The 14087-nt window shown below is 44.7% G+C and overlaps 1 protein-coding gene across 1 annotated transcript in view; it reads left to right on the forward strand.

The window, feature by feature from the left end:
• The window catches only part of kst (spectrin beta chain, non-erythrocytic 5 kst), a 260747-nt gene that overhangs the window by 197223 nt on the left and 49437 nt on the right, over positions 1-14087 (forward strand). The window contains exons 39-50 of the mRNA XM_084581862.1: positions 631-813; positions 1613-1758; positions 3488-3719; positions 5068-5241; positions 5785-5988; positions 6714-6863; positions 7526-7630; positions 9117-9211; positions 10313-10493; positions 11118-11195; positions 12136-12327; positions 13767-13850. Of these exons, the coding sequence (XP_084437988.1) occupies positions 631-813; positions 1613-1758; positions 3488-3719; positions 5068-5241; positions 5785-5988; positions 6714-6863; positions 7526-7630; positions 9117-9211; positions 10313-10493; positions 11118-11195; positions 12136-12327; positions 13767-13850 (1824 nt within the window). The remainder of the gene's footprint in view (positions 1-630; positions 814-1612; positions 1759-3487; positions 3720-5067; positions 5242-5784; positions 5989-6713; positions 6864-7525; positions 7631-9116; positions 9212-10312; positions 10494-11117; positions 11196-12135; positions 12328-13766; positions 13851-14087) is intronic.

The following is a 14087-nucleotide window of genomic DNA, read 5'->3' on the forward strand; positions in this document are numbered from 1 at the left end:
AATTAACCTCTTCAATGCAAGCGTTATAACCAAGTGGAGGAAAAATTTTTGTAAAGGGAACACCAAATGGCAGCGAAAAAGATTCCAACCTTCATTGGGAACAATGTATAATAAAGAATTATGCAAGTTCGTCAGGTCCTCATATATGTGACCCAGCACTCTTTCCAAAGCCTCAGTTGAACTTTTCTTTTTTTTTTTTTCGACTAATTCCTGTCCTATACAGGTTATTATATAATGTCATCAACACATTTCGATCATATTACAGTATTTAAGCTTGCAAAACAAACCAAAATTGCTCTCTTTGGAACTATACCAGAGCCGCCGTGAAACATCAGTTCAGGCATTTAAGAAAAGATTCCTGTGTTCACTTCACCTGCCTGACTTGGATGTCTTTCTGCATCATATCTTTCAGACTTGAGGGCATTCTGTTGAATCCACATTTGTGGGATATAGGTGAGATTTTACAGTGTTCAGGTTGCATTCACATAGTATGTGGACACAGTGCCTGAAGAGTTTAACCTGTGATTTCTCGCATCCATTGGATGATGGAATCTTTTGTAAACATTCTTAGAGTGATGAAGGCTGAAAGTTATTTGGCCCCTAATTTTATCATGGGATGCAATTTTGCAGCAAACGGTGAACCAGGAGATAAAGAACCTGCAGAAGCTGTCGACAGTGCGTCGGCAGAAGCTGATGGAGTCCAAGCACACGCACGAGTTCTTCCGTGAGAGTGATGACCTCCAGGACTGGATCAATGAGCAGATGCAGGCCGCCCTCTCTGAGGACTATGGGAAGGACTACGAGCATCTCCTGGTATGTTTTTGTTTCTTTACTTGTTAAAGTGTCCTCGCCTGCTCTCAACTCTGCACTGTTTGGTAACATGTCAAGTATATATAGTACCACGTAGCTCTGGACAGCACCTCACTATATTCTTAACCATTCTGTACCAAAGCGGCTGCAGCAGTTCGTCTTCTTCTGGCTGCTGCATAAAATTCACTTGGTAGTCCTGGCCTAATCAATCATCATTAATTTGTTTTGCAGGCTGGAATAACATTTTCTGTAACTTGCTTAGGAATATAACTGCCTCAACCCTGAGTCAAATGCCATTTGTAGTTTTTCTCAGGAATAAGTTTCTTTTCAGCACTTTCAGTGCATTTTATGACTAGGATGACATACTTTTTGCTTATATGTGACAATAAATGTGGGCTTATTGCCCCTCTTTTCGTATTGTTGTATTCATTTTAGCCACATATTAGTGCCAGCGGTGTGACGAATACTTATGTATTGCCCTTCCAGAAGATAGTCAAAATTGGAAAAAAAAAAAGAAAAAAGAAAACACCCTGTACTTTTGTATTGGTTTCCATTGCAAAGTAGTGCTTGGTGCTGTGTGCTGTATGTATGTGTTCCTGCAAAACATGTCATGACTTCGAAGCTAACCTGTTAAGCAGAACAACAACCTCAGACATAATGTTTAGTAAGGTTTGTCATGATCTACTGTTTGCAGATTACCAACATTTTGTTGAAATGTAGGTTGTGAAAGTGCTTTCAGTGTTTGTGCACGAAATTCATTGGCCTTCAGTATAACAGTTCCGCCCGTCTCTGTGTGGTGCAGCTTCTGCAAGCCAAGTTTGAAGACCTCAAGCTGCTCGTTGACACTGGCAAGGACAGGCACGAACAGTGTGTCGCCCTCGGGCAGCGCTTAATCGCGGCTGATGTGGCTCGGTCTGGTGAAATTGAGAAGTGCCTGGACCACCTTGAGTGAGCAGTTTTCTTTGTTGCTTACAAAGTGCTTGTGTAGCGACAGCTGTTAACCCTTTCGCTGTCGGGCGTTTCTGGCTGTGAGGCACCCCCAGCGGCTGTGTTTCAGGGAACGAGCATAGCGATTTATTTTTGATTATGATTGCTATACAAATAACAGTCAACGGAATATGCACATTTCAGTGTTCTTTAGTTGTTTTTAATTAACTTCATCATCATTATCAGCCTAATTATAAATTAGCTTAATGAGAATAATATAAGAAAAAACTGCTCGCTACTTCTTGAGAGTCCGAATCCGAGCTCGGCTCGTATTTATAATCAAAAGAGCCATCGCTGCAGTCCACAGTCGAAGGTCCAGACCGGTCAGCCATCCGAAAGTAACGGCGCGCACGGAGGGCACACTTTTGGTGGTCCGCACAACGGAGAGAAATGGCACGTTGTGAAATCAAGATGACAGAGGGAGATGGAGAGAGGCTGAAACAATCTTCTTTGCTGCTGCTAGCCGCAAGCAAGGGCGCGGCAATGCAAGTGAGAGCGAAAGCAGCAATCAGGTCATGCATGTCGACGGCACAAGACCCTGAACGGGACGTGGCGTCATAGACATGCCAACAGAATAAAAATAAAAACCTGCAAACCTGCGGCAGATGGCAGAACAACCCATGAACCCATAACCGCACGCAGGCGCTGCGAAACGCGCACGCCGCGTGATCTCTTAGCGCAATAGAGTAGCGCCCGCGACCGCGCCCCCCACCAAAGAAGGTGGCGGGGGTGGACGCGGTCGCTTCATACTCTTCAGTATATACGTATCAGCATAACGCTAGGTGAAAATGCGAACTTGTAGAAAGATATTACAGGTGGCACAGCCTGTCCAAGCGTGCCAGTTTCGCGCTCAAGCGCGAAGTTTTGAACGTACGATAGAGAATGTAACATTACGTCGGTGACACTGTGGGGGGGAAGAGCAAAAACGTACCGGTATGTTCGTGACAGCGAAAGGGTTAAGGGCGCATATTCCAGTTCTGTGACATGTGATGTCCTCTGTTTTGATATGAACTAGCGCTTGCTCTGTTTGTGCTCCTCTGCACATCGAGGGTGCCACTCTGTGAAACAGTGTAGGGGGCCTCGATGGGCCAGCGCCGCTCCAGCAGCGAATGGCACCATCAGCACCACAGTCATTAATACATGTGAGCCCAAATATATTGAACCTAACCATTTCGAGTAATGGGCTTTACTGACCGTACTGTTTGCCCCCTTGAAAATCCAGGAACTATACAAAAGTCGCTCTATGTGTATAGAACTGAAATTTTGCTGGTCATTCGATATATCAAACTGTGCGTTGGGGCCCTAGAAATAGTAGCACTTCTCCTAAAGACAAAACTGGTTAGCTGCTGGCAGTGCAGTCCTGTGGTGGAGCCAGCCTAACTAATGCCTAGCACTGTAGCGCATCTTTCAAAAATTCACCAATGATTATGAAAGATTTGGTTTGGTTTATGCACCTGCAATTCTTGTTTGATATCACAAACCCTAAAATATTGATAATATATATCACCCTTTTTAATGAATGTAAGTAAGGCTTTCATAAAATATCTAAAATTGTGTTTGTCATGTGAGTCGAAGCAGCTATGCAGTATGTGCCCATGTGGAGGAAAATAAAATGTAAACGAGCGTGAGGAACGGGGTGCCCAAGCCCCACCATTCTTCTTAATGAAGGCTGAACACGCATTTTCTACAGGTACCTGATGCAAGCCCTGAACGAAGCAATGCAGGCTCGAGAACAGAAGCTCCAAGCAGCTGGAGAAATCCACCGCTTCAACCGAGATGTTGCCGATGCACTCAGCCGAATTCAGGAAAAATACACTGCCATTCCCGATGAACTGGGGAAAGACCTGCAAGCTACTCAGAGCCTTGTCCGGAGGCAGGAAGGATTCGAGAATGACCTTGTTGCCCTCGAAGCACAATTACAGGTGGGCTTAATAATGGGCTACATTCTTTTCCTAATTGATGCCCATGAATGATTGAATACTATGTGGGTGTGTAGTGGGATGTCTGAAGGGATTAGCGATAAAGGAGAAACTTGTAGTATAACTGTGACAATTTGAGGTGTGTCTGGTTTGTTTTTAGTTGCCATATTAGTTTCCGTGTGTGGTTGTTCTACTGTATGGAATTTATAAGCTGGTGAACTTGTTTCATGAGTTGTTATAGGGAGTACATACCTTATGATTTGCACACATATAAATCATATGTCAGGTTGTTTGCGCATTCTCTAAAGATGCTGCTGCACGTCTTTAAAAGCCTCTGCTGACCACACAAAAGAAGCTCTTAAGAGCTGTGCTCTGAAATTCAAAGTGGATTGAGTGTCAGCGGCGTGACTGGCAGAGATAGCGAGCAACACAAGGAGGGTGAAAGCTACCACTGTGTGCATCAAAAAGTGTGAAAGAGTGTGATAGTGAAGAGATAGCGAGAAGGAATGTAGGGGGGGGGGGGGGTACGCCAATAGCATGGTGTTTCACAATGGTGACTTGCGGCACCAGAGTAGTGCACCCCATTGCTTGCTTGCCAATTTCATCCTTGCTAAGGTAGGCGACAGGTGCATCGCAAGAAGTGCAAGTTGATGCTGCTGCTCGCTCAGGAATGGTGCCAGAGGGATGTTCACCATTGTGCAACTACCAAAGACACCACTGGTAACACAGCACTGCATGAGCAGAGGTCTGTCGTTGGCGGCTGTTGCAAATGCGAGCTGTAAAGCTGTAAAGTGAACAACAACAACATTTTACAAACAATCAGTATAACAATAGATGGGTGCACATGTGTGGAGCCTTTTGGTTTGGAGCACGAATTTATTCAATTTAATTATTTACACTTATTGGGATTCAATACACTGGCCCAAGCAGGACTGGCTTCGAAAAAAATCGAAAGCTCGTTATAAGGCACATACGTGAAAAACAACTTCAAATGGCAAAACATCAAAAACAGCAAATAATCGCATAAATATGATAATGAGATGAAGGCATATTTCAGCTTATTAGTAAAAGAATCGGAACTGACTATGCTCTCTGGAACAGCATTCCATTCCTCTGTTGTTCTGGGAGGGAAGCGGTACTTGTACGTGTCACTGCTGGTAAATAAACTTTCGCTATTAGAGCATTGCTATGCAGACCACCATGAATACTTCAAGCTGCCTGTGTGTATTTGAAAAGCTTTCAATAAGTGGCTTAAAAATTGAAAGAGGTATTCTCGCTATGTGGAGTGCAGTCATGTGCGGAGAGTGTTTAGTAACCCTTTGCGTGTCGTCCCATGCTTGTGCTGCCGCAGGTGTTGGTGGATGACAGCGTGCGGCTGCAGGCGGCCTATCCTGGCGGCAACGCAGAGCACATTGCAGAGCAGCAGCAGTTGGTAGTCGACCAGTGGGCTGCACTACAGGAGAAGGTAGCCCAGCGCAAGGAGCAGCTCAAGGAGTCCCTGCAGCTGCAGAAGTTCCTCTCCATGGTGAGGAGGGGAAAGGGGGCCATGGAACGAAAAGTCAAATCTCCAGCAGTTATGCCTCTCTCTGTACAATATAGTGAAATTGGAAGGTTATCATGCGCATTCTGGCTAATACGGGCAAACCAATTTTTCCTGGTGTGACGGTTACTTAGCCCGCGACAACAAACATTATAGTATCGTATAAGGGAATCCTTAAGCTAGCCAGGCTCACGTGTGACATTTGTTGCAGCCTTCTTGCTAAAATAAGCTATGTTAAAGCGATTGAAGCCAAGTAGGGCAAGCCTGGAGTGATCACATTGAAATTGTGTTCGACTGTGCGTTTGCATCCTTCTACATAAAATAAATTTTAAACTGTGTTGTGACGGAGCCATTGGTATGTGTGGGTGATTTGATTTGGAGAGCTTAGCAAAAGGAGCAATGGGGGTAGTGGAAAGGAAGGGCAGGCACTAAGGAGGAAGGGAGGATTAATAGTGCTGAACCTAGCCCACTTAAAATGTTCTGCTGAAGATGCTATAATACTATTTTTCCTTTTATTCATATGCACAGGTTCGGGACCTGGAGACTTGGGCACGTGGCCTGTGCTCAGAGCTGGCTGCCAAGGAGACCGTGCGCAGTGCAACCGGTGCCCAGACGCTCAAATCTGAGCACGACCAAGTGATGGCTGAGATTGAAGCCCGCGAGGAGAGCTTCAGCGATGTGCTCAAGTTTGGCAAGATGATGATGGATGAACAGCATTATGCAACGGCAGAGGCAAGTGACCATTTATTTACTTCTTGGGGACTCCATGACCCTGTATGATCACTCAGAAATGATGAGTCGAAGCCTCCAAAAATACACTGGAGGAACTGATTGGAAATCATCTGAAACGAATCAAATTCAAGTGATTAGATTTGGATTCTGAATGATGCTTAATTTTAGAAACTGTGTTTGGAAGTTGCAGCATGGCTTTCTTGACAAGAAGGGAGAAAGAAAACCTTCAAACAAAATTTGAAGTGTGAATAGAATGAGAATGTCATTACAGTCTTTGACTGGAGTTTTGATGCTTTTTGCGGTGGTCAACCTCCGCTCTGCTCTTAATTTTTTTGTCAGAATTGTCAAAAGTGTTTGTGACAAAGGTCCAGTTTTTTCTTTTAATTCCGGAAAAATTTTTTTTTAACCAGCCCTTTTTCATGTTTTCATTGCTGTCTATAAAGTTTTATAATGTTGGTTTCACATTTATGTAGGTGTTTCCTTTGCACTCTATTTCTCCTTTAATGATGTTTCAGAACTTTCTTTCATGTAAAGTGGCATTACAAGGTAATACTCATTGATGTAATATTGCTGATGGATGTCAATAACAATATTGTGTACAGTTACTTTCCAGTTAATCATTAAAAGGATGTTCAAATGTAGTCCACTGATATTGCCTTTTTGGGTTCACAGGTTCCAGGACCATTGTGTGTGAGGCTGAAAGTAGCTGTGATGTCTCTGTGCAGATACAGGAGCGCCTGTCGCAGCTGCTGCAGGCACGAGATGACCTGCACCTTGCCTGGCAGCACAAGAAGGTCTACCTGGACCAGCTGCTCGACCTACACTTCTTCCTCAGGGACGCCAAGCAGTTGGACACACTCAGCGCCCAGCAAGAGGTTTGGGATTTCACATTTCGCATACTGCTGCATGAATATAATGTTTGCTTGTGTTTTGCTCTCGTCATGTAGGGCTAGCATTGTCATGCTTCTGTTTCTGTTTTCATGCGGGACACACTTGCAATGTCAAATTGTCATTTTTGCATTGACGGTTGTGGCGCCTTCAACAACAGTCGTGATAATCATTGAGTCAAGCCAATATTTACTATCATGCCCTGCAAATGTCAGCAAGGCATACCTCACAGAACCATGTTCTACAGCTCTCAATGGTTGCCTACTAGTTGTGCTACCAAGCGTTACGAGAGTACAAAAGTGCTTTGTGTCCGTACTTTGTTTTACAGATACAAGTTCCATGAAGATGCTTTCACAAATAATTCATTCGTGCATCCTCACTGCTGTACTGTAATATACTCTGCTTAAGCCTTTCTATTTTTAATGGTCTTCTATTAATTTGCCAAAGTTTGAAAAGAGTGATTATGTCTTCCTTTGATTAGGGCACAGTTATCTTTACATCCACCACTGCAGAGTGATTTATTTGGCAGTGAAGGAAAGAAATGTGAAAAAGTTGCTTTCTGCTAAACCTTATCACTTCATATTTTGGATACCTGCCAGTTTTCTTTGCATACCCTGCGAGATTTTTGAGGAGAGTGGTCGGCATGCAGGTCTACTTGTCGGGCACGGAGGTCGGCACCACTGTTGAGGAGGTCGACGCAAATGTGAAGAAACATGAAGCATTTGAAAAGCTCATGGCCACCCAGGATGAGAAGGTGATGCTTGGCTTTGCATTCCTTGCACAGAAGTGGATGCCAATAATATCAAGGGAGGCAAAATTGATGTGCTAAATCAGCTGTAACTATGAAGAAATGTTAAGGCTTGCATCGAGTTATCCCCCTATATATATGTGTGTGTGTGTGTGCGTGTGTGTGTGTGTGCGTGCGCACGCACATTTTTATTGTATTTACTACCAGGCTGATGGACCTTATTTCACCTATATGCCATGGCAGAGGTTCTGTTGTCGCTTAACCCTTTCACTGTCACGAACGTACCGGTACGTATTCGCGTTTCCTCCCCGCAGTGTCAATAACGTACCCGTACGTATTCTATCTTGCGTTCAAATCTTCGCGCCTCACCGTAAAGCTGCCGCGCTTGGACTTGCTCCGCCATCTGTTGAATCTTTCTACAAGCTGATATGCTCGCTCCGCGCCGATAAGACACATATATGGAAGAGTATGGTGCAACCACGCCCGCCCGTTCTTTGCTCGTGGGAGGGGGCGTGGTCGCTCCGTGACACTACTCTCTCGAGCGAGCGATCCTTCGGCGCGCGCGTGCGTTTATGGGTTCAAAGTTTGTTCTGCCATCTGCGGCAGGTTTGGAGGTTTTTATTTTTATTCTTTGTCGCGCTTCCGCTACGGCGTGGCAAGTTCAGGGTCGCACGCGGTTGCCTCTCTCCGACTGACATATGACTCGATTGCTGCATTCGCTCTCTCCACGCGCCCTCGCTTGAGGACAGCTTGCCGTTAGCAGCAGCAGCACACGAGTGTTTTAGCCCCTTTCCATCTTTTTCTCTTTCGACTTCACTACGCGCCGTTTCTCTCCCTTGTGCTGGCCACTGAATGTGCGCCCTCCGCGCGCGCTTACTTTCGGATGGCGGACCGCGCGGGACCTTCGACGGCTGACTGGAGCGATGGCTCTTCGGGTTCTGATTACCAGCCAAGCTCGGATTCGGACTCAGGATCCACCACACTCTGAAGAAGTATTGAGCGTGTTTTTTTTTTATTTTATCATATATCATTTATAGTCAGACTGATGATGATGATGTTTATTTAAACACCTGCAGAACACTGAAATGTGCAAATTGCATTGACTAATTTATTTGTATACCCATCATGATGCAAAATAAATCTTTATGCTCGTTCCCTGATATGCTCGTTGTCTGAAACCAAGCCGACACTGGGGGTGCGTCCCAGTCAGAAACAGCCGACAGTGAAAGGGTTAAACACAAATATCCTTTGCAGTGTTTTGCTGCTGCAACTGGGCAGACATTAAGAGCTAGAGATGATGTTATTAAAGGGAGAACAAGTTTTTTTACTGAAGCTTTGTTGTGGTTATTCTCAGCTACTAACAAACCACCGAGTTCCTGACTACACTCTGTCAGGAGCTGAACTTTTCCTGCTGCCACTAGAAGCACTTTTAATGGTTGTGTTACTCATTTTCTTTCCCATCTTTCTTTCCCATCTTTCTTACAACCTTCAGCTTCAAACATTGGAGCAGTGTGGAGTGAAGCTGGTCCAGCAGAATCACTTTGACAGTGCAACAATACGCAAGAGAATGGAAGAGGTTGCAGCCAGGTGAGTTGTGGGGCTGAGTAGTGTACTATATGGATTTTTTAGTATATACAGTTAAATCTACCTGTGTGTTCTAAACGTAGATGTATCTAATTTTTATTTATTTAGTTATTCATAATACCTTACAGGGCCCAGAAGGGCATTGAGTAAGGGGGGGCAAATAACAGCAAAATGTGCAAAAGAAACTATTTTACAAGGCAAAACTAAAGGCGAAAATATACATAGGATACAAGGTACTTTGTAGCATGAATGCCGGACATACGGCGGATACCATTCGTAAAAAGAAGAAAAGAACAAAATGCAGAAGCACTAGTCACTGTAAAAGTCATAAGACGCACAAAGCACCAAAACAAAACGCAATAGCAACGAAGGAACATCATCATTATTATTAAACATCTGAAATATCCCCTTGTAAGTACCGTTCAAGACATCATAGGAAGTGCTGTACACCCATGTCAAACTTCCATTCACTGACGCATTTAATATTTTGAACATTGAAGATGCTGTATGGGGCAGATAAGGTAAGGTTTTCCTAAAAACCTGCGTGCCATATGGTAGCACTAGCTTCAACAAGCGCGTCAAAGTTTTGGGATTCATCCATCTTTATCTGCTGGGCTTCAGGCCAACGCTGGCCTGGTGTCTTTGTGTGGTCCCGCCCAGAAGTTATTCCTTGTTCATGCCAGTGACTTTGTGTGGCTATGAGAGCTTTATTCCTAGGCAGTACTACTGGCCCTCCATTGCCTTCCCGTTGATCATGGCTTCTTTAGACAGCTTTTTCTGAACCTCGCAAAGTGTCTGTTGCACCTGATATAATGCATAAACGAACTGACAGCTGCTTTTTATCCATAGTTCCAATCGGTGATAACAGCAGTTGGTGCACATTCTCATGAGGTGTCTCTTAGGTAGACCAGTAACAGCATATGCGAACAATAGTGCCATGTCATTGAGCTTAACTCGGCAGTGTCTGTACAGTGTGTAGGCAGGCACCCTGTGCAGAACTAAAATTTCTATCTCAGGTTTATTCTTGGTGAGAAGGCAGGCCAGTAGTTTGTGCATCTGAGAAGTGGGTACAAATCCCACGGCCATTGTGACTCTGCCGTGCAGGCGTGCCCAGGTGAAGCAGTTGAGTGCAGCCAAGCGTCAGAAGCTTGCTGAGGGCCTCCTTCTCGCCCAATTCCGACGTGATGCGGCTGAAGCGGAGGCCTGGGTCGCTTCCAGGCACAAGCAGCTCGAGGCACAGGAGGCCTGCCTAACTGCCGACACGCCCGTCTCCCTGGAGGAGAAGGTAAATTGTCATGCTCCTTTGCTGTCCCAAAGCTCGCATCTGTTTTTCTTATGGGCAGGGCAGACAAAGTCAAAATACACAGAAAGCACAGAATCTTTTTTTTTTTTTTTCTTCTTGGTTGCGCTGTTTTGGGGTAAAAATGAAACAATAGCCACTTCATTTGGCTATCCATCATGATTGTGCGTCCTTTTGCCTGCAGAACACTGTAACAGACATTCCTCTTGCTTGACATAATGGTGAATAATGTTACAGGTTGATAGCCTGTCATAGTCAGCACGAAAGCTGTGGAACGTCTGTAGCCTCGTGCTTTTCCACGCAGTTGTATGCCCCAATTTCAGTATGGCATTCCTACTGCTAGGATCTTTTTATGAGGATGCTAGCTGTTAAAAATATGATGAAATACGTGATTTTTTCATCCTTTGCTGTTTCTGCAGCATTGCAAGAAGTCTCTATTTAATTTTATCTATGCCTCTCAAACATTTGACATATCTCTCATTTCTATCTTTTCATACATGCTTAACGCTTTAAGTTTATTCTTTTGGTCTGGTTACTACATTATTGGTGTGGCACTGTGAACAGTGCTAGTTTTTTTTGTTGAAAGCATTCCGTCTCTGTTGTGTTCAGGTGAAGCAGCTACAGAAGCACCAGGCGTTCCAAGCAGAGTTGGCCGCTCATGAAGGGAATATTTCTGCCATCAAGCAGGTGAGGGACTTGGCTTTCCCTGGATGAGCTGAGCAGAAGTGCACAGAACACTTGGCAGGTGCCAAGTGTTCTGCCTGGGTTGGTTATCAGTGCCAATCTCTGGGCTGAACAGCTTCTCGTCTTCTTGCTTGCTTTAGCAGCTCTGCCGGCTGCTCCACGTCATTGTGCACTGTTGTCTGCAGGGGCACCTTCAGACCAGGAACCTAAATTCGATTTTGATGTAATTAGACTAGTCAGTCACTTGGCTTCTTCATTTGTGCTTGTGAAAGCAGTTTTGTTTTTTTGAGCCAAGCTGCAGATATAAAGTGCTCCAAATTTTGTACAGACTTGTAAATTTTGCAGTCTGTGGAAACATGTTATACTCAGTCATGTACATAACTAAAGCAGAATCTAATTTTGCCTTGAAACTTCCTGATCTGCATAAAAAAAGCATCTTAAAAATTTTGCTACTGAATTTTGTTTGTAAATCTGGGGATTTCATGCCAAAACAAAGAGAAATGCCGACTAAAGGTTGTTGTTAAAATAGTAGGTGCTTCAGCTTCCGTTTGGAAAGTGTTGCTTATTTACTTATTTACCCACATGCCAACTGGCATTACAGTGCGGGGGAGGGTGCACAGAAAGGTGAAACGTGTCATAATCAACATTGTAACAAGAACCAATCACAAAACTGAAATAGGCAAACATTTTCACAGCACCACATAATTGAAATGGTTGGATGCACTACCTGACCAGACGAGACTTTGTATAGCCTTACTATTTCATTTCAAGGCTAAGGACAGACATAGGGATTCAAGGTTCAAGCATGAGTGTCGAAAAATCGGACTGTTATCAGCTGGAGACTTTCCACAAGGCATTGTTACAGACATTGCATCTGGTGAACATTGCCTACAAAAAGTTGCCGTGGAACTGTAGTTTTTCTTGTCTTTGGGCTCACATGCAGAAAGGAGAGCTCCTTCTCAGTAAAAAGCACCCAGCATCAGGGGAGGTACGAGAGCAGCTATCACGGCTGCTGCAGCTGTGGCAGGAACTGCTGGATGCACTCCGACGAAGAGGTCGTGGACTCGAGGAGGCCCAGGATATGCTGGACTTTGAGAGCCAGGTCGACAAGGTCGAGGCCTGGATCCGAGATAAGGTGCGTTTGAAATAGAGTCTCGATGAGGGAGCATTGTTTCTGTCTTGGTCTCTTGAAGTGTCCGTTTTCTTGCCCTCTTGTCTGATTTCCACCATGAGTGCATGTGTAAAGGGCATGTAGCTGCCTGCAGTATTGACCTCTTCCTCTTGTGACCATTTACAGCGTGAGCGTAGACATGTTCCGGGTTCTACCTTTTGAGTTTTGCTTGGAGAGGCTGGGGTAAAGCTTTATTTAGACAGTTTTGCTTGTGAAAAACAGATGTGCTGATGTCAGTGAACATTCCAAACTTCCATTGGCAAGAGAGAACTTTATTCCAAATATGTGAAGAAGTGACTGCTTCTTTTTCACATAATAAATGCTGAGCTGTAAACCTGGAAAGCTCATTGCTGACTGGCCGGAGAGAGGTTCACCGTCATTAGTTGGCTAATGACGGCTGCGGGAGGTGGTTCGTTCGAAACCTGCCGCCGGACACCCACCGGTAAAAATGGGTACAAGCGTCCCCCGGCCTGGCGCCCGGCTCTCACAGGGATGTGCGCTTGGAAGAGGCTCCGCAAACCCCGCTGCGCTCCTTCTGGAGCAAAATAGTTTCGAACACTTCAGCCTGCAAAGGTGGTTCGAGTTACCGTGTTTCACGGGGTTCAAAACTGAAAACGAGTCGTGTCCTGCACACGTGAAAACCCAGAAAAGCCTTGTTTCAAGTGCGAAACGCTTTAAGCCAGCGTGTCGAAAGACGTAAAGGTTCACTGTCACTGATGAAGTTCACTTCTCAGAGATCAATGCAGTCCCATGGCATGTCCGGATTTCCGGCTGTCTGACTTTGCGAGAAAAAAAAAGTTTTACACCTCCCGCAGCAGGAGGTGTAAGACTTCACACAGTATTAAGGGAGTAATTACTCATTGACATCCACCCGAGCACAGCCATCCCAAAAACTTCGTAGTTAAAGAAAAATTCGTTCTGGTCAGGAGATCGAGCCTTCCCAATTTCAATACCTTGACCAGGGTGAATTTTTCTTTAACTACGAAGTTTCTGAGAAAGCTGTATAGCTGTCCTTTGTAGCCGTATGGCTGCACTTGGTTGGATGTCATGAGTAATTACTCCCTTACTACAAATCTACTCCACCTTGGGGGTTTTCTTTAAATATTCAACCAACTCTACACAGTCCTTGTGTATTGCTGTTGTGGGAGCACTAGCTTCTCTTCGATTACCTGACTAAATTTTTGAAGAAAAGGGGTTGTGAAATGACAGAGTAAAGCATATTTGATGAGCATTTTTGCAGCCAATTACTAGTAAATCTTGAGTGCTTGCGATATCCAGGGCCTCAAAGGTTAAAAATTGCAACATTCTGACCTGTTGTGAAAATATTGTCACCCAACACATGTATGAAGCCTATCTCTCCTGAATGTCCTCTTACAATGCCATGCACTGCCTTTTCTTCTCAGGAGCTGATGGTCCAAGCTGGGGATACGGGAGAAGACTACGAGCACTGTCAAGCATTGCAGCGGAAGCTAGATGACGTTGATTCGGTGAGTGGGCTTGCATCCACGTGCCTGTTTGTTGTGAGCTGCTATTGGACTCACGTCATGGCTTTGCTGTAAAGGACACTAAGCGTGTAAGTTTAGCAGTCCACACAAACTTGTATAAAGGTGTGTGCAGGCATATAAACTGCCTGACAGTCTTCGTTTCCTTACAAGTCCTTTTGGGAGGTTGGCACTGTCAAAGCTTGATTGGTCACTTATGGTCGTATGCAGTTAAGCTTGGGA

This window comes from Amblyomma maculatum, chromosome 10, assembly GCF_055883805.1.
Source record: "Amblyomma maculatum isolate TAMU_Amacu chromosome 10, ASM5588380v1, whole genome shotgun sequence".
In the NCBI taxonomy this organism is placed as follows: Eukaryota; Metazoa; Arthropoda; class Arachnida; order Ixodida; family Ixodidae; genus Amblyomma; species Amblyomma maculatum.